Source organism: Pseudogymnoascus destructans (assembly GCF_001641265.1).
Source record: "Pseudogymnoascus destructans isolate 20631-21 unplaced genomic scaffold scaffold_4, whole genome shotgun sequence".
Lineage (NCBI taxonomy): Eukaryota > Fungi > Ascomycota > Leotiomycetes > Thelebolales > Thelebolaceae > Pseudogymnoascus > Pseudogymnoascus destructans.
Genome location: NW_020167523.1, coordinates 895,641 through 918,663, shown reverse-complemented (window position 1 = coordinate 918,663; position 23,023 = coordinate 895,641). Strand labels below are relative to the sequence as shown.

At 48.1% G+C, this 23,023-nt stretch overlaps 5 protein-coding genes across 5 annotated transcripts; 2 read left to right on the top strand and 3 right to left on the bottom strand.

Annotated features, from left to right (window-relative positions):
* Positions 1–233: 233 nt before the first annotated feature.
* EFT1 (Elongation factor 2) lies at positions 234–3,476 on the bottom strand. The gene is made up of 3 exons (XM_024465691.1): positions 3,252–3,476; positions 604–3,112; positions 234–548 (listed from the first exon to the last, which is right to left on the bottom strand). The coding sequence occupies exons 1-3, from the start codon at positions 3,257–3,259 to the stop codon at positions 531–533; spliced, it is 2,535 nt and encodes an 844-aa protein (XP_024326606.1). The 5' UTR covers positions 3,260–3,476; the 3' UTR covers positions 234–530.
* VC83_02020 (uncharacterized protein) lies at positions 3,477–14,264 on the bottom strand. The gene is made up of 3 exons (XM_024465690.1): positions 13,919–14,264; positions 13,831–13,866; positions 3,477–13,780 (listed from the first exon to the last, which is right to left on the bottom strand). Exons 1-3 carry the CDS (start codon positions 13,969–13,971, stop codon positions 4,135–4,137), a joined length of 9,735 nt encoding a protein of 3,244 aa, XP_024326608.1. The 5' UTR covers positions 13,972–14,264; the 3' UTR covers positions 3,477–4,134.
* Positions 14,265–16,911, top strand: VC83_09600 (uncharacterized protein). The gene is made up of 6 exons (XM_024473013.1): positions 14,265–14,564; positions 14,620–14,637; positions 14,696–14,749; positions 14,797–14,884; positions 14,938–16,391; positions 16,441–16,911. The coding sequence occupies exons 1-6, from the start codon at positions 14,437–14,439 to the stop codon at positions 16,730–16,732; spliced, it is 2,034 nt and encodes a 677-aa protein (XP_024328781.1). The 5' UTR covers positions 14,265–14,436; the 3' UTR covers positions 16,733–16,911.
* A 314-nt stretch (positions 16,912–17,225) lies between these two features.
* Positions 17,226–18,244, top strand: VC83_02019 (uncharacterized protein; the record flags this gene model as incomplete). Its single annotated transcript, XM_024465689.1, has 1 exon — positions 17,226–18,244. The coding sequence occupies exon 1, from the start codon at positions 17,534–17,536 to the stop codon at positions 18,242–18,244; it is 711 nt and encodes a 236-aa protein (XP_024326879.1). The 5' UTR covers positions 17,226–17,533.
* A 37-nt stretch (positions 18,245–18,281) lies between these two features.
* On the bottom strand, positions 18,282–19,470 carry VC83_02018 (uncharacterized protein; the record flags this gene model as incomplete). The annotated part of the gene is made up of 3 exons (XM_024465688.1): positions 18,748–19,470; positions 18,373–18,663; positions 18,282–18,302 (listed from the first exon to the last, which is right to left on the bottom strand). Exons 1-3 carry the CDS (start codon positions 19,294–19,296, stop codon positions 18,282–18,284), a joined length of 861 nt encoding a protein of 286 aa, XP_024326878.1. The 5' UTR covers positions 19,297–19,470.
* Positions 19,471–23,023: the final 3,553 nt, after the last annotated feature.

Below are 23,023 nucleotides of genomic sequence, written 5' to 3'. Positions count from 1 at the left end.
GAAAGTAACTGAGGGGCTGTTGGAGAGCGACTATAGAGGTTGTTAAGGCGTAGTTTAATATCTGTATTGGTATGAATAAAATATTCCAGAGTACAGATCCAACAAGTTCATCCATCTATGAGCCTTTCAAGTTGCTATCCCGTGATATTTGGAAAGTTAGGTATTACGGAGGTGGCAAGTACATACAGAGAATCACATTATATCAGTCACTCAAATAACAAAACCGCAGCATTCTTTATACTTTCATCTCGATTCCTTAGCATATACCTAAAGAATGTCGAAGCTACTTAACAAAACAAAGAGCAAGCAAAAACAAAAATCGGGAAAAAACGGAACTGATGTATAATTTTGTTCTTCTGATCTGCATCATGGCGCCGCTTCTACCGTTCAACGTCTCCGTTGCCCGTCAGAGCACCGCCACGAGGGAACATGGCTTTTCGTGGGTGTCATTCAGTCATAGTACTGCATGAACCGCGGGAAACGCGGTGCAACACCTGGTGGAGAGGAAGTCTATCAGGGACGAGAGCAGTTTATAGCTTGTCGTAGAACTATGCAGTGTTAGTAATCTGTGCGGGATAGGTGGAGTGAAGAGGGAAAACTTACGTTGTCGACACCTGGAACCTCGGCCTTGATACCCTTGCGCTTACGCATCTCGGTGACGACCTGGCCGACCTTGGAGGTGGGGTCAAGCGGGGATCCACCGGGAAGAATCTGCCAATGATCGAAGACGGACTGGGGGAAGGCCTGTCCAGAGGTATGCGAGCGGAGATCGGCATTGAAACCGAAGGACTCGTTGACGGGGAGGTAAGACTTAATGGTGAAGAGAGGTGTGCCGGGGCGCTGCTCCTCAGCGAAGACGTGACCACGACGGCGGGTAAGGACACCGTAGACACCACCCATGGCGGACTCTGGAACTTGAATTTCGCACAAGAAGACGGGCTCGAGGAGACCGGGCTCGGCAAGAAGGGTGGAAGCGAGGAGGACACGACGGGCAGTTGGGATGATTTGACCACCACCGCGATGGATGGCATCGGCGTGGAGGGTGACATCCATGATGTTGAAGCGGATAGAGCGCATGGGCTCCTCAGCGACTGGTCCTTCTCTCGAAGCCCACTGGAAACCAGAGACGACGGAGTCCTTGATTTCGAGGAGATACTGGACGGCCTTGGACTGATCGACCAACAAGTTGGCACCGTTGGTGTCGGGACCGAAGCACCAAATCTTACGGGCATCAGTGACATCCCATCCGTGCTCATCAGCAAGGAGACGGGCACGGGTCTTGATATCGTCACGGGGGGTGATCTTTCCGGCCTCAATCAGGTTGGAAACCTCCTCAGAGAGGGGCTCAGCGATCATGTAGATACGGTTGTGCTTGTTGGGCGACTTGGAGAGAGCAGTGATGCTCGACTGGGTGGTGACAGTCTCACGGTAGGCGACAACGGGGTCGGAAATGCGGAGAGGGACACCAGCGTGGTCCTCCTCGAGATCCTTCAAGCAAATCTCCAAATGGAGCTCACCAGCACCAGCAACAACGTGCTCACCGGACTCAGAGATGTAAGTCAGGACACAAGGATCGGACTTGGAGAGACGCTTAAGACCCTCAACCAACTTGGGGAGATCCTGGGCGTTCTTGACCTCGACGGAGCGACGGACAACGGGGGAGACGGAGAACTTCATGACCTTCAGGTTGTGGGCGGTGTCGGAGGTGGTAAGAGTACCAGACTTCAACAAGAACTGATCAATACCGACGAGACCAAGGATGTTACCGGCTGGCACATCGTCAATGGGGTCGACCTTGCCACCCATCATGAGGACGGTACGCTGGATAGCCTTGATGAAAAGATCATCCTTCTTGCCGGGAACGTAGTTAGGACCCTGGATGCGGACCTTGAGTCCAGACTTGACGGTACCAGAGAAGACACGACCGAAAGCGTAGAAACGACCCTTATCGGAAGTGGGCACCATCTTAGAGACGTAGAGCATGAGAGGGCCCTTGGGGTCACAGTTCTTGATACCGAGGCAGGCCTCATCGTCTGGGGGACCCTCGTAGAGAGTCTCAGCACGGTAGTTCTGGGCGGTAACTGGGGATGGCAAGTGGAGAATCATCATCTCCAACATGGCATCGGCAGCGGGCAAGAAAGTTCGCATGACAATCTTGAGGAGAGCCTTGCCCTCCTTGTCGCGGTCATCAGAAGTGAGCTTGATGCTCAGCTTCTCGAGAAGGGTGTTGATCTCGTCCTTCTTGAAGTTCATGACAGCGTTGAAGATTCTGAAAATAGGATCCAAGATGAACTGGTTGAAGGCACGCTCCAAAGGCTTGCCCTCGTGGGTGCCCTTGTTGGTCCACTTCTTGGTGTGGGGGTTGAAGTAGTTATCGCCCCAAAGGCGCTCCATCATCTTGACACGGTCAACACCAAACTTCTTGGCGTAACGCTGAGCAAACTGGCGGATAGTGAAAGCCCATCCGTGAAGACCGGAACCGAAGGCAACCGTTCCCTTGTATGGGTAGACCTGGACATCACCGAGGGACTTGTCGAAGTAGGTGGATATAACGACGTTGACGGACTCGATGGTACGGGAGAAGGACTGGTAAAGGTCCTCCTTCTCGATCTGGAGCTCGAGAAGAGCACGATCAACCTTGTTGATGATAACAACAGGCTTGATACGCTCACCTAGAGCTTGACGAAGGACGGTCTCGGTCTGGACGCAGACACCCTCAATGGTGTCGACGACGACGAGAGCACCATCAGTGACACGGAGAGCAGCAGTAACCTCAGAGGAGAAATCAACGTGACCGGGCGAATCGATCAAGTTGATCAAGAAATCACCACCGTCGGTCTTCTGGCCAATAATGTCCTTGATGTCCTCAGGGTCGGTGAGCTTTCCGTACAGGGAGATGGCAGTCGACTTGATGGTAATACCGCGCTCCTGCTCATCAGCACGGGTATCAGTGGCTCTGGCCTCACCGGCCTTCGCCGAAGAGATAATACCAGCCTTGGACAGGAGGGAATCGGTAAGAGTGGACTTTCCGTGATCGACGTGAGCAATAACGGACATGTTACGCACGTTGGTCGGCTTGTCCATCAGCGCGCGGACCTCCTCGATAGTGAAGCTGTAGACGGAGCATGATTAGCAATGTGTTCACAGATGTCATAACCAGAATCCCAAAACTCCCATCAAGATGCAACTGAAGATGGAAAAACATCTCGACAAGCTCGAATTTTGTCGGGGGATTTTGCAGGAGAACTCACTTAACCATGATGGCGGTGGAGCTTCAAAAGCTGATTAATGGTGAATTTTTCTGGTGCCGAAGCGGGGTCGGATCTGAGACTCGAGGGACTTTCTGAGAGTCTCCTTGAGGTCTTTGTATTCTATCTTATACTGCCTTCGGTTGACCCTAAGCAGTGATGATAGAATGCGCAGAAGATGGCTTTGATGCTTCTGATGATGGACTTTGCGGTGAGAAAGGAAGGAGGAGGTCTTTTCAAATGGTAGGGTGGGAGAAGGTGAAGATATCTTTGGTTAGTGGGGCAGAGGGTTGTTTGTGGAGTCTAACCGGAAATGGACTACTATCGCCCGCAAATGTCTTATCCCAATGTGAGTCGACGGAAAGAGGTGCGGAAGTCACTAAGTACTGTTTCCATAGCATCATACAGCACCCGATGACGCCGCGGCGTGGAAATTGTCAAGACACAGGTGATTTTTGGATATAAAGCTGATATAAAATACCAAAAATACCATCTACACGCTGAAGAATTGTATCTTGGACCCCGCCCCCTCCTGCCATCATATGAGCGAAAGGCTCTACAGCGAAGGAATCATCGGCCAAGCTGCGAGGGGCGGAGCTAGTTATGGTAAGGTAAGCTCACTCTACTCCCTACAGTACCGAGCTTGGACAAGAACACGGCATCGCCACCACAACCAATCACCGCCTCGATAATCAGCAGCTGGCATTCTATTGTTGTAGGTTGGACATATAATTATATTCAGTATTATGAGGCTCGTCCTGAGCCAGCAGTGATGAAAAGTGCTTCATACCTCCCAACGCCCCCGCTAAGACTCCTAAAAACGCAACGCAACTTCATACCATACATGATAACCCGAAACGGGCTATGCACAATCATACTATACGCCTTACGAGGACCCCAGTATCTTCAAATACGCATCCTCCACCTCACCGGCCAGCTCCAGCAATGTCACAATCAGAATCTGATGTGTCAGATTCGGCAGCCGGTCCCTCTGTAGCCCAATCCACTCCAATGGCGGGGTGGCCTCACCCATCTCTCTCAACTGTGGCGTTTCAATGATTGGAGGTTCAAGGGCGACATACTCATACTTTGACTGTGGCACTGTGACCTCAGCCGTGATCTTCTGTTGTTCGCCTGTTGCACGCTCTTCGCCGCCCTCGTCAGCCTCCGGCACTCCAGTAATCTTGACTGCTGATGGCGGCAGAGGCTTGCCAAGACGCTGGGCGAGTGATTTCGCATGATTGCCATACATGCCGCGGATGTAACTGATTCGAGAATAGTTCCAGCCAACCTCGACCTTGCCCTCGAATGATGATTTAAAGATGTAGTCAATCTGGTTCGAGCCTGCCGATTGCCATGTCTCCATTGTAGCCTCCACCCTTGGCACCTTGAGGATCGTGCCGCCTCTAGAGCCGGTGGCGCTGCTGACGACTTCTTCCACAGACAGTTCATCGGTGCTCTTGGGTTGCCCAGGTGATTTGACTCCTGCCAGTCCGATACGGAGCTGACCTAGGGTAAGACCGAGCCTACTGTGCACTATTCCAACTGGGACTGTAACTGCAAACCTGAACTCTGCATTGAGTGCTTCGATCTTAAAGATCTGAGCGTCGAAAAATGTGCTCGGATAAGCACCCATGTTAACTTCTTTTAATGTCACAACCACATCTGTATGCAACGTAATAGGTGCCTTCGCGAGCTCTTCTTGTGGAGGTGGGGTAACTTCGGCGATTTCAGGAGCAGGAAATGTTGATGGCCTCCGTCTAATAAAGCGCTCTATCTCTTGCAATGAGGACTCGTAATTTGATTTCCTTTCCTGCATCAACTTCTCAAGTGCTTGATAAAGTGCTAGCGCCTGAGAAGCACTTGTCGTGGTACAGAATATCTGAACAGAATCGCCGTCGAGCATTGAAACAAGTCTATCACCGGCCGCGCTGGGCCCGTTGCGGACATTGTGCAGCATTAATTGGATGGAGGTGATGTCTGCTACTAAAAATGCTTGATAGTCAAAGGCAACTTTCAGATGGAAGTGACTGAAAGATATAGCTCCCTGGACTAGCGGTGTCTGATTCAACGCCTTTTCTCGCTCGGGCCATTGAATGGATGTCCGGATTCGGAAATTCTGTAGAGACGTAAAGCCGCTCATCCTGCCAGTACTGTCGATACCGACCTTTTCGAACCCAAGACGTAGATTTTGCTCCCAGTCGGAAGTTTTCCTAGAGGAAATCCAGAAATCTGATATTACAAATGTCGATCTCCCAATAGCTTGGCCAAGGTCCAATTGGACATCGAGTTCTTCAATTGAGATAGTTGCGTTCCAGGAAAACGCCGCTGTTGCTGCCACCTGCTGGTAACGCTGAACAAGATATGTCTGGGCTTGTGAGGTTCTTTCCTGTTGAGGTACAGGTGGGGGTGCAGGCCCATTTCCCAAGTCGGTTGGCATCCATATGTCACGGAACAAGAGAAAATCTTGTATCTGCTTGGCGTTTACAAGGACCTTCATGGGGCTGACTTTCAGTATGGCCGAGAGCCCGCTAGTACCGCTGACATGCTTGCTATTCATCAACGATAAGACAATCGAGTCGACATCAAAGCTGCCGGTAGACTCTCGTGAATATACATGCTGAACCGAGGCCTGAAGGTTGTTTATGGAGGCAGACAAGGCGAAGAAATGGCCGTGGTCCACGGAGCGTACTGTGTTCATTGTGATGTAAATGTCGTCTAGCCTTGCTGTTGCAGCCACCCTCGCAATTGGTTGGCAGCTGAGACCGAATTCCTGGGCACAGATACGTATTCCGAGGTTCAATCTTGTTCGCCCCAATACCGCGCTCGGGTCTACTGTAAGAATATTATCGTCGGCCACGCTCATTATCTTTTGCGATGTGGGAGGTTCTCCTTCTGGCTCGTTATTGTTGCTCATAACGGCTTGGACATTTGATGAAATTTCCATTATGAGCGGGACCACCTGCGGATACAATATGTTTTTGGACGCATTGACTTTGACTTCGGCGTTCAGCGATGGATCATCGAGACCGTTGTCCTTGTATTCGACTTTAATCGCCAGGCCCGGGGAACGTAGCATAGTTGAACCGGTCGCTTCATCTTGCGCGAATTGGCCATATCTTCCCCCCTGAGGCGCTCTACTACGCTTATCTGGAAGCAAAGACATTGCGCTGTCCGACGTTTTCATCCCTTGAAGATGAACAACGGCGCCCGCAAAGTCCGCATCAACCAATAACGACTCCATTTTCTTCTTCCCGAAGAAAATGTTTTTCGCCGTGTCGCTGGGCTTCTCTGAGGCAGGACTCGTCATCCAGGATGCCGACGCCGAGCGAGCCTTTTGCGCCGCGCTCACGATAGATTTCCGAATATTCGATCCAGGGGTAATGAATTGTGACGTGAGTCGTAGATCTAACGATTTCCCGGCAGCTTGGAAGGCAAGGCGAGTCGCATCTGCTGTTGATACTAATCCTATGTTGAAAACAACTTCAGGCAAAAGAGCTGAATTTTGAGACCGTAAATTCTTGGTTTGATCGGGAGGGACCATCTGGAGCATTAAGTTCTCGATGCTAAGGCGCGCGGACTTCTTCTTCCTGGTTGATAAGCCGATCCGCTGTATAGATAGGACCAAGTTCTCCATGCCCTCTGTCTGATCTACACATGGCGAAATAACAATCCAGCTAATCTGCCAATTGGCTAGCTCCAGCGAAAACATGGCATCAAACAAATTCAATGATGCTGCTGGACTCTCAGGGGTGCCCAGGTCTTCTTCGACGGTAATCCGGGGATTGCGAAATCTCTGAAAGTAATGTACCTCCCGCGGCAGTTCCAACTCTTTGATTTTAGTCTGCAGATGGCCAACGACATTCACTATCGTTGAAACTGTATCGGCAAATAGGTTGATCTCCAAGCTATCACTTGTCAAGTGATACGAGCGGACCTGGCCCCTGTCTTCAGCTTCCTTTGACCCGGCGGTGAATTTAGCTGCAAATGCAAAGTTTCCGCAGCTCTCTCCTTCGCCTGTATTGGCAATAGAGGTCAGATTAGCTACCACTCTGCGAAGGTTTAGCTGAAGCTCGGGAAATTCTAGTGGGGGCCCAGCCATAGCAACGCGGTTGTGTGCTTCAACTTGCACAATTCCGAGGTTAAAAGTTAAGCGTGCTTTGCTATCGTTATTGTTGCCGTTCGATGCGTCGGTAAACACCTCCAAGCCTGCCAATGACAGATGGGCATCGTATATGAAAGGTTTGGGAGTATCTTTCACGATTTCTTGCTTAGTCGGTACTTTGCCTGGATTTGTGCTCTCTGGTATGTGGCTCTTAAGGGTTCGAAAGACTCCACGGGCTTCATCCATCAGATTAGTCATTTCGGGCCTGTTGAGCGCCGCAACAACATTCTGGATCTTTGCTGCGTCGAGGAATATAGGCTCGACCGAAACAAACACCGAGAATTTATGTTCATTCTCATTTATCTGTGCTATAACGCGACCATTTGTTGGAGGGAGCTTTAGCACTGAGATTTTTTGAGACTTTCCCGTCGTTTCAGTCTGGATATCGTGCTCGTTTTCTTTGATGTCAAAGTCGAAAACAAACTCCTCCCCCTGCCTTGCTGCCAAGGACGCTCTGGCTACGATGCCGGCAATATCATAACGAACTGAGTTCAGTAAAGGGATGCTAATATGGTACTCATCGAGAAACAAAGCAATGTTTATCTTGTCAATAGCAGTGGAACTGGCCACAGGGCTTTTAACTGGCCGTTGTACCGGTTTCTTGGGCAAACTCCGCAAAATTTGACTTATTTGGCGTACTTCGTCTCCTAGTATGCGGTCTACGACTTGTAGGAGAGCAACGGGATCTTGTTTGACAACGAGTGATAATTCTTGCGAGTTACCGGCAACCTTCCAAGCGTTTTCTTTGACTTTGCCCACAACGCGACTCTCTCGCGAGACGTTTATTGTCGGAGCGAGAAATTGATGGATAGCGAGATCTTGGTGATGGCTTCGGAATTTGGACGTTGCCGCGTCGGCAGTGATCAAGGCAGTAGCAATATTCCTACCATCACATAGCCCTTCTGCAATCATTAACGATACTTTGAGACCTGTACTAAGCGACCTCGCTCGAACGTTGATGGTGTCAAGCGTAACGGATCCATTATCGGAGGCAAAAATAATATGCAGCGATTGCCTGGGTTTGTCTATTTGGGTCGCTGTTGGAGGCTTTACAGCTGGCGCTGGTTGTCCTGATGCTGGACTAGCCTCTGTTTCATTGTACAATTTGGTGGTAACTTCAATAAGCTCGCATAGCTCCCAGTTTAAAGTTATTGACGATTCCATGCAATAGATCTGTACGATCGTGCAGGTGTCATGTGGAGGGTTGGCTTGATCCGGTGCATCATCTGCGTGTGGTTGGTTTATAGAGGCATTTGCAGCCAAAGTTGCGAGAACAATCTCGTTTTGCTTTGGCCCTGGATCTAAAACGAAGCTGGTTCGAGTTATAGCGGCCCCGAACTGCGCTGGTTTCTGAGTTTGAGGGGACGTAGTGTCATCTCTTATGAGCGATCCAAATATCTTCGTCATAAGGACACATTCAGTCAGATTTTCTAGATCCCAGCTTCGCCATTTCTCGAAACCGGCTTGAACTTGCTCCCGGATATTTTCAGAGTAATAGGCCGAGTCGCGTTCTGAAAGAAGCCTTTCTATCCTCTGTTTCTCATCGTGCCCGAGGGACGAATATACATGGCGGAGGCGGGTTATTAATTTCCAAGAGTCGGTTGTCCTGAGATGGCCCGCAGCAGATCGTAATACATACGATGGCCTTGTCATAAACAAAGGGTCGCCTGTTCGCTGACCCTGGGTGGATAGAAGGAACACAGTGTGCCTTATTCGATTGGTTTGCCACCTAGCCAAGCTGGCGAAACCATCGCCAGCTTCAGCGGCCATGTGGGTAGTTCGATGTAGTAGCGACGCCAGGTACTTCACTTTAGAGCTTGCCATCTCCACATCAACGGCTTTAATCTTGAGGTGTCCCGACATAATTTTATCAGATGCCATCCAGAATGAGATATCTTCGACGCAGCCATTAATTGCTGCTTGGGCATCAGCCCTGCCATGGCTCCTTTCCTTGGCGGAGACCTCCGCCGAAAGCACACGCACACGAACTGCGGACGCTTCGTCTGATTTAGATCTGTCGACATTCTCTTTCGCAGCTGACCTTTGGCGAGTTATCACTGACATGCCTCGAGCGGAGAAATCATACTGGTCGAGGGGCTGATCAGAACGCTGGCCGGACTCAGATACAACCGTATTGGCGAATCGAAGCCGAATGATAGGAAGGACGATATTAACGTCCGTATTCTTACCCGCCACCACTATCTGCTTTTTTGCCGCGAAGATATCGGTTATAGACTCGACTTGAACAGAATCAATAATATCTTCCGCGGAAGTAGGCTGCAGTACTTCTATAAGACTTGTAACTGCCTCTATCGCCTGGGGGTTCGAGAAAGCTCTGATACCCTGCTTGAACTCAACAATGAAACTCGTGTATCCAGTATTGTCATCGAATATCTTATCAGCCGGTTTCATTTCGGCACTGGGAGGTGGAGCTTGGTCCAGGTCATGTTCGTTAAGCTCCGGAAGATTGCCCATGTCTGGCTCAACATCATCGAGGGGAAAATATGGTGACATGAACGGGCTCGAAAAAATAACGCGGGATGAAGCGCGTGCCCGCAAATCGTTGTGATCAACTGCGCTGTAAAAGGAAGGCTGGCGGCCAGTAGATGCTGCTGAAACATCGCGTGGTAGTGGCGTTAAGCGGAGATTGTCACCAAGTTGGCGGCTCCTCGATGGCGAACCCGATGAATTATATTGAACCTTAGGCTCAGAGAGACTACTGTGAGTCCGAATGATGCTTTTTTGGCTAGATCGTTCGGAACTCGTTAGGGACAGAAAAGAGCTTTTGCGACGAAGATATTGCTTTGAGTGTAGTGATGATGCGATGCTCGAGGTGCTACGGTCGGAATGGTAAATATTGCAGTCCTTGATAGGTAGCGGAACCGGAGGGAAACACATAGCGGGAGCGTCGACTTGTATTGGGGGCGGCCTAAATGGGCCATCAACAAGAAGAAATTGCGTTCTTTGTGTCCTTGAGTCCTCGTGCCTAATATGTGCTTGTTGTAATCTCTTGTCGTCATTGAATCCGGCCTTTCTATTCACGATGGTAAACTCAATTGTCGTTGTGATATATGCATGAGTTTCCACCGGATGGCTTGCTCTCGATCTATGACGTGACGCCGAATCGGCATCTACACATCCCAGGGCTAGATCCGGAATAGTAACCTTTAGTTTCTTCGAATAAAGTAGCCCTGCTAGATCGTTGAAGCTGACGCGCAAAGGCCCGGTTGAAAGCAGAAAGGCAGCATCCTCCACATGGGCCCAAATATGAACATGTTCTACTGATGCCCTGAGGAATGTCGCGTCATGCAAGATTTCAGGGGAAACATGAGGCAGAGCGTTTTCGTCGTCATCAAACGAGAACGCAAATGCCTTCACAGCCGCAGACAATTTCATGAGAAATTCTGCCGTCATCTCTCCTCGTACCAACCCAACTGTAAAATCCCAATTGCAGAGATATGTAGGCTCGGTGGGTGGCAGGCCGAAAAGTCGGTTTCCAAATATCTCCACCCCGTCAACGAAAAGCTGAGAGCCAGTGATAGAAGTCATCGAGGTTGGCAAGCCTTTTTGCATCCCCAGCGAGAATACTAAAGGGCTGAGGCTGATATTTAGGTCCATATAATAGTTTGTGAACCGCAAATCTGCGGACAGACTTGCTATCTCAACTCGTACGTGATCCTTTGCTGAATACAAGTTGGCCGGCAGGAGGGCACCTGAAGTCTTGCAGCCAATGCTTATTATGACATCCAGATCATTACTCTTCTTAGGTGGAGGTTTGTTGAGAAGAGCTTCCGTATCTGGGTCTTTAGCATTTATAATTTGCTGGTACTCTTCCAACGTCCTGAAATGAATGTCTTCCCCAAAATAGTTGTCTTTGATCTTCATAAAATAACGTATGAGGAATCCGTAGAGCTGTACTTCTAGGTTGCGGCCAGAAACATCCACCAGCAGTGTGTCCGTGTTGCTTGGCGACGTAGTATCACAGTATTGGTATTTCCCCTCGATTGTAACCCCTTCCACCTGTGCAAGTTCATTCGAGGGCATGAAGGTAGCTTGAGTTTTCCATGGTGGTACATGGAGAACAAGATTTGCTCTATCAATCACCAGATCGAAGGGAACATTATTCCTATGCGGTCGATACTTATCAAGTGGTATACAAAGGTTTGCTACCAATCCCGTCCCATCTAGTATCAGAAAAGAGTTGTCGTCAAAGTCTGATGGATTGTTGATTATATTTGAGTCATTGACGTTCAGGTAAAGCTTGAAGTCGCCAAATTGGAGTTTCAGGAGATAGTGAAAGGGCGTAAAAGTGAGATAATCAGGTGGTGGGCCAGACGTCCAATCATCTATTAGATCAATGAACAAAAAGATATGTTCTCTCAAAATGAATAATTCCATCCCGTTGCTGACAAAATCGAATTTCCAGGTGTGAAAGGCATTCCAGCCAAGGGGGTTTGACAGATTGCATGACAATCTCTGGTTGAGAGATCGACACAGAATTCCATGGTTGACACTCGTTGTGATCTCTAAGTTTGGAAACTCCACATCCAAGGTATTCGAGAACCCGGAAACTCCAGCTACCATGTCCATGTTATAATGAATGGTGGCATTCTTGCAGATCTTCAGGTCTAGCCAGCCAAATGGGCGTATCCCTGGGCCTGCAGTACCCCCTTTCGCTTTCTGTTTCCGCGAGCTCTTGCTGCTGCGTCTATTCTGCTCTTGCATTTGGGATGTCATGGTATCTGCTTGCGACTTCCATTTCCAGTTCTTCGACTCCTCGCGAATAGGAACACGGAGAGTTGTATCATCATCTAACTGGATGTAGATTTTGAGGTTTGAAGCCACCCTTGTTTCTCCAGGCTTCAAATTATCTGCCGGGGTTGCATCTTTGCACAGGCTGGGGAAGAATACCCTTTGTAAGTCTGCCCGTTGTCGATCCGCCCATGGTCCATAATTTACCAATGCCCCCTTAATGATGACGTCTATGCCCCATTCGGGTGGTAGGTCTCCATTGATATCATTAGTCTGCCACGGCTGTGGCTTGGAAGAACCCATTTCCACAGGAACTTTTCCAGGTATATCCCAATAATAGCTTACGCTGGCTTCAGGGCTGTCGAGAATGGTCGTTACAGTGGCGTATTCGAAAGACGACCATTTCGCTTTACCGTCTTCTTCATCATTAAGGTAGCGCGAAAGACCTTGCCATTGATGTAGATTCCCCTGTGTGTTTGAATCTGAGAGCACAGGCTCGGCAGTTGAACTCGAGAATGTTTCCACAGAGCTACTAAAGTACGGTACAATGCTCTGGAGTTTGTGCCATGCATTTCGCCGATACTGGTGAAAGAAGCGAGACGGGTGGAGGACGCCATCAACAGCATCAGTGCGCTCCTTGATATCGTCTTTAGCTCGATTCGCCGTTGCAGTTTGGTCCTCGTTATAGTCCTCATTGGGCTTTAACTGAATCATAGGATGGTCAAGCTGTAGGTCGAAAACTTGCTTGTATAAATCTGGTCCGCGGCAAGCAGTAGCATTGATGTTAGCAGAAAATTTATCAGCTTTCGTGATAAACACACTCTTTGTGTTGTCATTCCCCATAACTACAGCTGCTTTGACGCAATCGATGTGCAGGGGAAGAAGATTGAGTATAAAACTCTTTTCGATTTCCTGGTTGTCCTCGTCATGGTATGCACTGCTATCGTCAGAGTGCAGACTGTCCGGGCTTCTTGAAGACTCTCTATTCGTATGTTTCTCCGTTAAGGGCGGGAGGCCTGAACTGTCGTCAGTCTCCAACGAATGTTTACTCAACATGTTCGCGAGGACGCTAGGTTTGGGAAATCCACGTTTCTTCGACCCCCTATCTTGCTCCTTCTCTGTCGGATCATCTACCAAGGTGCTCTCTTGCTTGGTCTCGTCTGACTTTGCGAGCCCAGCAACTATGGAGTCATATGCCGCACTCCGATTATAGATGAACCATTCCAGCCCTTTGATTTCAACATTAAGGCGGCAAGGCAACGCCGACGTGCCGGCCTTCCTACCGCTCTCTGTCGCAGATTGGTCCTCATGATTTTCGTCATTTTTGGCAGAAGATCCGCTCCATACGTTGTGAAGGCCCCTTCCGTGACAGAGATCCAGCTCTCTCACATTGCGGCGCCAATATGCCCAAGTAATAAATCCACTGTGTATGAGAATCGTCTCGTTGTTTCCATGGTACCGAAGTCCCTTGAAGAAAATGCGGCCACCCAGCAACGAAATCTGTAGCGCCTGTATGTCCACATACACTCGATATTTGTGCCATGACCACGCCCGGAGTCCGTACGATACAATTGTAGCGAAGAGTCTGTTGAAATAGAAGAGGAAGAATAATGTGCTAACGACAACGTTTAGCGATATCCCGAGCAGGAGGGATAATGTCCTTACAGTATTCCACAAACGATTAGCTCGACCAAGAACACCCTTGAAGCTGTCAGCACATGAAATATCACGCTGCCATTGCATCTATGCCTACCAGTTAAATGCTAGAATTGGGGTCAACGACACAGCTGTCAAGCCTCCCGCCATCTTTATCGTCTCCTGGAAGGCCTCTCTCGAGTCTTCTCATGATCATGGGCCGGATACTGGTGTCTGCTATACCATCTCTTAAACAAGGCAAAAGCTGCCTTCACCTTATAAGGCGCGTATTGTCCAGAAGCATAACGGTAGGTTGTTTTATTTGGAATTCATGAATTGGGAAGCTATGCTAGCTCATTGGGATGTTATCCACTCAGGTCAACATTTAGCATGTGGATTCTGCCACCGCCTTCAGATACCAAGGTGATTGTGACAGGGGGTTGCCAGGCGTACGACATCTTCCACCCAATCTCTTGAAGATGTTCGACATAAAATATAATCACAGAATTTGAGCGACGACTGAATAATCGGGTGTACCTACAAAATAACATGCCTCCGAACTGTATTGCTTGCGTTGGATGTCCTTAGGCTACTCAAGGGCATCAGCAAACGTCATTATCCCAAGTCCCCACAGCCATGGCCGACAATATGTCCCACGGTACGCATAATAACAAACACTCTGGCGGGACGGGACAAAAGCTGGCAAATGGCCTCGTCATTGTCGCTGGCGTCGCCTCTCTTATCGCGACGCTGATTTCTATCGTGTAAGCTTTCAAACAATAGCTTCCAGAGTTCAAGTTGCTGACCAGGCTCCCACAGGTCCATATGGCTCCAAACGTATGAGCACGCGCCCTCCCACATGAAGAGGCACACATATTGACGAACTGCCTCACAGAAAGAACTATCGAAAGCCCCTTCTTCAGAGATATGTGGTTAGGATTTTGCTCATGTAGGTTCTATGAACTTCTAATGAATTTCGCTCTCTGACACCACCAGGGTGCCCATATACTCCATATCGTCTTGGTTAAGCTTAGTATCCCTGAGTGCAGCCTTCTGGGTAGATCCCATTCGAGATGTTTATGAGGTAAGAACAAAGCTTCCGAACCTACTGCCGAGAAAACTTCTAATTCATGGTAGGCTTTCACTATATATACGTTTCTCCAGCTTCTTATCAACTTCATCGGAGGCGAACGAGCTCTAATCATCATGATGCATGGTCGCGAACCTGTGCATCACCTATGGCCCATGAACCACTTCCTACCGAAAGTCGACATCTCTGATCCCCATAGCTTCCTCGCCATAAAACGCGGTATCCTGCAGTACGCGTGGTTAAAGCCTGTTCTCGGCCTGGCATCCATTATAATGAAAGCAACAGGGGTATACCAGGAAGGATATATGGGATTGACATCTGGATATATGTGGAGTGGAATTGCATATAATATCAGTGTTACAGTCAGCTTATACTCCCTGGGGATGTTTTGGGTCATTATGGCAAAAGACTTGCAGCCATTCAGGCCAATGCCGAAGTTTCTAAACATAAAACTTATCATCTTTGCTTCGTACTGGCAAGGGTTCGGACTGTCGATATTGGTGTGGCTTGGTGTCATACCAGATGATGTGCAAGGCTACACTCCAGACAATATTGCCGCAGCTATCCAAGATGCACTAATTTGTTTGGAAATGCCCGCATTCGCCATTGGCCACTGGTATGCCTTCTCATGGCATGACTACGCTGATGCCAGTATATCAGCGGCGCGTTTGCCAGTCAAGTATGCCCTCAGAGACGCGTTCGGTATCCGAGATCTTATTGAGGATACCAAGGAGACTTTCAGCGGCAAAAAGTACGAGTATCGTTTATTCGACTCTGGCGACAATATAATAGCTCACGAAGAGTCCAGCTCTCGGGTTGCAAGAATGATGGAGGGCATGCGATACGAACGTGGTGGTAAGGGGAAGTATTGGATTCCAAGGCCGGGAGAAGCCAATGCCCGAACTCCATTGCTTGCCGGGAATGGAGGGCCCAGTACTGGACGCACATCAATCACTGGTCTCCCGGAAGAAGCGACATCTTACATTGAAAACCCCAACGATGGAACTGTCAACTCTGACGGCCTGGGTGTTGACGAGGAGGAGCTTTACGCAAAGGCAAGGAAGCTTGAGTTTGGTGACTGGAATTACCCAGTAATTACAGCACATACTGCCAAAAAGCGCAGCTGGATGACGGAAGAACCAGAGTTGCTGAAAACATCTGCAAATCGGCACTTAATCCAGCCAACAAGGAGTCATGAAGTCAAACGCAAAAAGAACGTCAAGAAAACCGTGCAAAAGGTCCAGTCCCAGACCCAAAGGTCCGAGAGCGAAGGTTCCAAAGGCAAAGGTAAGGGCAAGGATAGTACCGGAGAAGAAGGCCGCGCTCCTCTGTTAAAAGGTATGCTTCGACACCATTCGTTAGAATCTAGTTCGGCCAAGTCAGACAGGAGCCAACTCGTGGACCTTGTCGTTGAGGACACCGACGCAGAGGAGATCGAACGGGTGCGCGCAAGGAAAGAGGGCAGCGCAGGCTGGAACGCCGTCGAGCCAAAACGCTTCGTGTAAGTGCCAAATCCCATTCTAAACATGCACGTGCTAACAACCCCATAGTCGCACGTACGAAAACGAAGGCGAAGAAGTCCGCGAAGGCTTCGAGCCCGAGGACGGATCTCCGGTCATTGATCCCAAGGAGGGTGATGACGAGAACACCAACCCGAATGGTAGATTTGCTATTGGTGAGGACGACTCGGAGAGTCCCGGTGCGCACGAGTCGCGCGAGTGGCAGGAGAACAGGGAGGAAGTGACGCCGATATTGAGCCCGAAATATGGACTCCCGGGTGAGGATCTGGAGAATGTTTGGAGTGGTGAAAGTCCAAGTGGTACGGCGAGAGAGAACCCTTGATTTGCATAGATATGTGTAAGATACCACAGCTTGGCATAGCGCCGGCGTTATGATGCAGCCTACGAGAGGCCAGTATGAATGTATTAGCATCATCCTACCAACAGTATACGTGCTCCAAATGCTGAAGTAGTGCAATGTATGAGATATTGAAAGCCGTGACCTTATAGGATCGAAAAAACTCCCTAATTGTGATGGTAATAAACGAGGACTACTCTTGCTGCTGAAAGTCTGAAGAGGTGCTGTGTATAACAACAGATATTACAGCAACTGTAATTAAAGTACAGGCATTCAATCACTCAGGGCTGCAATCAACAAGCCAGTCACTCATAAGCAGAGGTGAAGAGATGAGTTCTAGCCACTTAAATAGTTGGTATTAATCCTCACCAACTGTCCCAAACACTTTAGACAAATATATTCACACTCGTAAGGAGCGAAGCAAACGAATCAACAAAATGACTTAACACTAGGGACTCATGCATACAATCACTCTATATGCTACTTAAACGCTCTTGCTACACGTCAATTGCTTGTTTTGCTTCTCATCCACTGCATAAAGCTCAATGACCGAAAGCAAACGATCTTCTCAAGCCGCCTTTTCAGACCCAAAATCACAAGGACGTCTCAAGCCATAATTCAGGACCATCCTGGGATTTCCCACCCAATCCTTTTGATCGTCGTCTGCCGTCTCCTCCGAATACGCCTTCCTTGCCCCCAGGAGCTCGCGCTGCGGAGGCGGCATTGGAAATAGAAAGGGAGTAGCAGAAAGAGGAGCGCAAGAGACGAAGAGAAGAAAAGCAGAGGATGAAAGATGAGGCTCCTAGTCTTATGGAGAGGATATGGAAGTCAGTGTTTGGGGATAATAAGCGAAAGTCGGCAAAGAAAGAGAAGCAGCCAGAGACACGGAAGGGCACAAGAAAACCGAAGAAGGCTCCACAGAAATATAAGAGGAATGGTGGTGCAAACGAGAAAGAAAATAAAAAGGGGAAGGCAGCAAATACAAATAACAAGGCCTCAAAATTGAAAACCAAACCTGCAAGTTTAAAGAGTGCAGCAGCAAGTCTCAAAAGCAGAGCTGCCAGCTTAAAAAGCCGAGTTGAAAGCATCAAAAGCAGAGCCGCGAGCATCAAAAGCACCATCCGACAAAAGCTAGACGACGTCAAAGCAAAAATCAGAAAGAAACCAAACGTCGAAACCAGTGACAACGACTCTCAAAACAGATCACAAGACGACGCCGATGTCGACGAGCATGAGATGAGTGGTGGCCTGGACAGTGAAGTCGAACGTGGCAGGGAAGAACACGAAAGCGAGGACGACATGGTGAGGGACGTCGACCAGGAGAGAAGAAAAGAGCAGCGCAGGCGTCGAATGAGACAAGCGCGGCGGATAAGGAGGCGAAAGCGACAAGAGAGACGCGCAAAACGGAGAAGGACGAGCGAGAGCGAGTCAAGTGAGAATTCGGAGTATTATGTCAGTTATGGACCCGTTGGACGTTGGGGATGTCTTGTTATGTAGGGTATTATCAGATTAATGAACTCGGACTGGTAACCTTTCATCCTCCAGCGTTCGATTGCTATTAGTATGTTCAGTATGGTATGTCGAATCCGGTGCTCTGCTTCTAGCGCAGCCCAGCATGATAGTACCACTGCCTCCTCAAAAATGTCTCCCGTGTGCGTCCCGGTGATGTTACTGCCCGTCCTGTGCTTGGGAGCTAATCTGACCCCTTGGGTACTCTCGCCATTGAGGTCCTCCAAAGTGCCGCTCTGTGGACGCTCGTAGGCAGCGGGATATATCCGTAGCGTCCCAATAGCCCTCTTCTTGCCCTTCCCATCCATTCCGGGGCCCGCACTACAACCCCAGTGTTTCTTCTCATACGTAGCAATGAGAGCGTGATCAGAAGTCCTCACAAGCTTCAACGACATCAAATCAGCGTCCTATCCAGTTACACGGCAGTCACCCACCCCTCAATCGCAAACTAAAAGACCACAACCGCCAAATAGACATGATGAATCACATACCTTCACATCATGACTATACCCCCTAACCCCCCTAAACCACGACCTCGCCATCCCCCTCGTCCCACTCCACCCCAACCCCACCCTCAGCCTCCTCTCCATTACAACCCCCAACACCAGTCCCAGCACCTCCACCTCCTCCATCTCCTTCACCGGGCGCTCTTTCATCCCAAACCAGCGTCTCCATTTCCTCTTGCTCGCTTCGGAACGGCGTAATCGCTTAGCGGAGCGATTGTGCTCGACTTGCGCTACGCCGTCGCCTAGTTCGAGGGTTAGTTTGGACCAGAAGGAGGTAAATCGTAGGGAGCCGATGATGGGGATTAAGGATAGGGAGGAGGCGCTGGGGCTTTCGGGGGGGAAGAGGCGCTGTTGCCGCGGTGGAGGAGGGGCCGATTTGGAGGCTGCGATGACGTATTCTGCTGGCTCGGTGATGGAGGATTCAAAGGTGAAGATGCGGTGTTTGGAGTGCCGGTAGATGGTGAGTGACTTCTCAGGGGAGGGCGCAGTGGTGGTTCCTGTCGTTGTCGACGCGAGGTTGAGGTACTCTGGCATCGCGGCGGATGGGTAGTCTCTGGTCTTCTACCATCTAAGGCATATTCGATCGATTGCCGACTTCACATTTTACTTTTGAGAAAGAGAGAAAAGGGAGATTGGGAGATTTTTAATGAGTCTCGATCGCGTTCAGCTTGAGGTGTGCCAAGATGCGCTGCCCGTCGTCGGTGCAGCTATCCCTGTCTTTGTCTTTGCCGCGAGGGGGATTTCCGTTTAAATTAATTCCCATGCAGATGCAGGGTTCGTGACGTCTCGGTAGCGCATCATACACCCCTGGAAGAGGTTAGCTTCCACAAGGAAGAATGACGGGTTAAGAGGAGCGAATTAAGAATGTTTGCTCTGCATCGTGTTGATGGTGGAAAATGAGAGATATACTCCCACCTATAAAAGTGATAATTATAATGCTAGGAAGCTAGAGCCAAGCCTAAGGCTGAAGCCGGAGACAGAGAACGATATCGTTATTAGGTCTTCTTGTCATCCTCGCAAGTATAGTAGAGTGTAACGCTGCTTCCTATCCAATAGGATGCATAGAGGTTTCTTACGTAGGGTTAACTTAACAGAGGAGGCAGGGGATTAAACACAAAGGCTTTTCTATGTAACACGTTACAGTATTGTAAAGAATACTACATTAAGTTAAGCACGAGGCTCCTATCTAAGGAAATACTATCTACTTATATAGTAGCATCGTGCCTTTATAGATAGTTCGGATAGTTCGGATAGTTAGGAATAGTTAGATAGTTGGGATAGTTCTGATTTTCTCAACTATCCAACTATCCACTAGCTAGGTCACGCTACCACCTAGCCCTGCTAGCCTAGAGCCTAGCCCTACTAGCCCTATAACCATGATGTCACGTTACTGTATGTAAGGATGCCTCCTTACCTAGATACTTGAAGAACCTGCCTCAGAGCTGTTACGGTCACTACAAGCATGAAATCCGACTCGGTGTGGTTTTGAACCAGTAGAGGAGCACATAGCGAGTTACACTATAGTGGGGGACGGTAAGGGTGTAGGGTTCAGGGTCGATGCTGACCTGTTGTGGTGGAAGGTTCAGGGCTAGGGTTGGGATAACCGAGTCGGGCCCGTTTCGGGTACCTAAGGAAACAGACTCAACGGGGTTCCCCCTTCATCTTTTTTGTATCCTTCGTACTAGACCTATAGGATAGCATCCGTTTAGCCTCCGACTCGCACTCTCATATGCTACTACTGTGAGCTGGGTGCCCTGTGTCCTTACACTGTAGCTATAACATAGAGGACGAAGAAGAAGAGCGCTGAATATAGGCTCGTGTAACGCTAACTTCTAAACAATAGAAGACATAGAGGTTTCTTACGTAAGGTTGACTTGACAGAGGAGGCAGGGGATTAAACACAAAAGCTTTCTAAGTAACACATTACAATATTGTAAAGAATACTATATTGAGTTGAGCACGAAGCTCCTATCTAAGGAAATACTATCTACTTATATAGTGGCGTCATGCTAAAGGAAACTATAGGGAACTGTAGGAACTATACGAGTTCTAACAGTTCTCATAGTTCCATCCTAAGGATCATGTAGGGTCCTATGGCATGACTCACTTGGCTAGTAGTTCTCCTAAGAGCTGTAACATATAGGTTAAACCTAACAGTGTAGCAGCAAGCTGCTACACTGTATTAGCTTTAGACTACACTAGGAAATAGTGGCAACAGGGGTGTCATACTGACATTCGTTGCACTCAGTTTGCTATCAAACTCAAGAGCAAACTTAGAAATCTCCTCCTCAAACCTACAAGTCACTATACATATTTTGGCTTATCACACCAACAACAAGAGCAATACTACTCAACGATTGCTACAACCCTCTATGATTCATTACACGTCATCACTCCTTAGTTACTGGGCTAATACTACCACATGACATATCTCTACCAACTAGAGGCCTAGAAACATGAACGATAGCTCCAAAAGCTTCTACAACCCTCTATGATTCATTACACATCATCACTCCTTAGTTACCCACAAGATTGGTTAAGTTATGACATAATTTGTCTATGACATAATTTGTCTATAGGGGTACTCTGACCTTGGACCTCCTTTTACTTCCTATAGGCTACGAACCTAAGAGATGGTTCTATGGGATTCTCTTACGTCGACTACAGTTACCAAGCCTGGTAAGTCATGGAAAGTCTTGGAAAATGAGAGAACTACACTCCTTTAGCATAAATAGGATTGCCCTTTCCTTAAGAAAGGGCAAGCAGACAATACAGTAAATCGACTATCACATACTTCCACGTCTTTTCCAAGCTTCCAAGCATTCATCTTGTTACTCCTTGTTTCTGAAAAGTCAGTGAGGTGCTAACCTCTGACTTACCCCTGAGTTCCCAGACTCAACATTTGTTGCAACTTGTCTGAACCACTTCACTACATCACACACCTGATTGCTGCGTTGTGGAATAGTCTAAGCTACAACCCTTTGGCTCTGTTTCCTAAGACAATGTGTTGTCTTAGTAAATTCATCCCTTCCTTGGGTGGCTAGATTCTCACATCTGGTGCACCCACCATTACACCGAAGATGCATGAACTTGACAAAAGTCAACATGCCACAACCAACACAAGCTCAATCCTCTAATCAACAGGGTAGAATACTTTTAGCTAACTAGGCTATTAAACAAGGCCATATTCAGAATGTTAAGAGTGCTGCAGTAATATACGATGTCTCTTGAACAACACTATTGTTACGGCTATAGTAACCATGAAACGTTGTTGCAAAATATGGTATCTTAGAGCAGGATATCTACAACTTTAATGAAGTAGGTTTTGCAATGGGAGTTATTGCTACTACAAAGGTAGTCATAAGCTTGGAAGCAAAGAGCATCTAAAGACTATATAGCTAAGAAATAGGGAATGGGTGTTAATTATCTTAGGTGTTAATTGGTACGGATAGGCACTCCTGCTATTCATCATTTTCAAGGCACAGAATCACCTCTTAGCTTAGTATAAGGACTTGGGATTGCTAGACTATTACGCTAAGTAAGAATAGGTAGACTTCAAATTCAATTAGGTACAAGTGGATTCAACACTTCGATCGACATACAAACAATCATATTATCAGAACCTATCGCCTTCTCATTCTAATAGACATGAGAGCCACCTCTTAGCTCAATTTTAACACTACTATATAGAACGGAAGATAATTACGCTCTATATGCTACTACACTCCTTGTATATCCTTTAGCCACTTATGTTAGCTGCTTTGCTTTGCTAAAGCTTTCATATAGACGTTAGATTAAAACCTTCGTACGGAACAGGCTAAATCATATCACAAAGCTCAAGCTTCTCTCTGCATTTAAAGAAGCATTCAAAGCTGCATTTACAGAGCAGAACATCAAGAGCAGGTTCCGAGCTACAGGACTAGTTCTGTACGAGCCGTAGAATGTTCTCTCTTACTTAAATCTACACTTGAGAACTCTAACTCCTCCTATAGTTAAGAGTAACAATTAGACTTCAAAGACTCCTCAAACTATAAGGGGCTTGACTTTCAAACAGAGCATATTAAGAACCGCATTATACGGCATTAGAATAGCTCTCCTAGCTTAATTAATAATGCACTAAGCCAACTTACTAAAGGATCTTAGGTTATGATGCATTCTGCTGTTCTACTTAAGGCAGAAGTTAAGGCTCTACAAGCGGCAAATGAATAGAAAAAGAGGAGGGAAAGGAAGCACAATAGACGTATAATGCAAGGGGGTAGTC

Excerpts from the sequence above, each read along its gene's own strand:
- VC83_09600 (XM_024473013.1), top strand. The coding sequence starts at position 14,437 with ATGGCCGACAATATGTCCCACGGTACGCATAATAACAAACACTCTGGC. Across the intron at positions 14,750-14,796 it reads GTGGTTAGGATTTTGCTCAT|GGTGCCCATATACTCCATAT; the intron begins GTAGGTTCTATG and ends TGACACCACCAG. Across the intron at positions 14,885-14,937 it reads CCATTCGAGATGTTTATGAG|GCTTTCACTATATATACGTT; the intron begins GTAAGAACAAAG and ends AATTCATGGTAG.
- VC83_02020 (XM_024465690.1), bottom strand. The coding sequence starts at position 13,971 with ATGGCGGGAGGCTTGACAGCTGTGTCGTTGACCCCAATTCTAGCATTT. Across the intron at positions 13,867-13,918 it reads CCAATTCTAGCATTTAACTG|GGTGTTCTTGGTCGAGCTAA; the intron begins GTAGGCATAGAT and ends GACAGCTTCAAG. Across the intron at positions 13,781-13,830 it reads CTAATCGTTTGTGGAATACT|CACATTATTCTTCCTCTTCT; the intron begins GTAAGGACATTA and ends CGTTGTCGTTAG.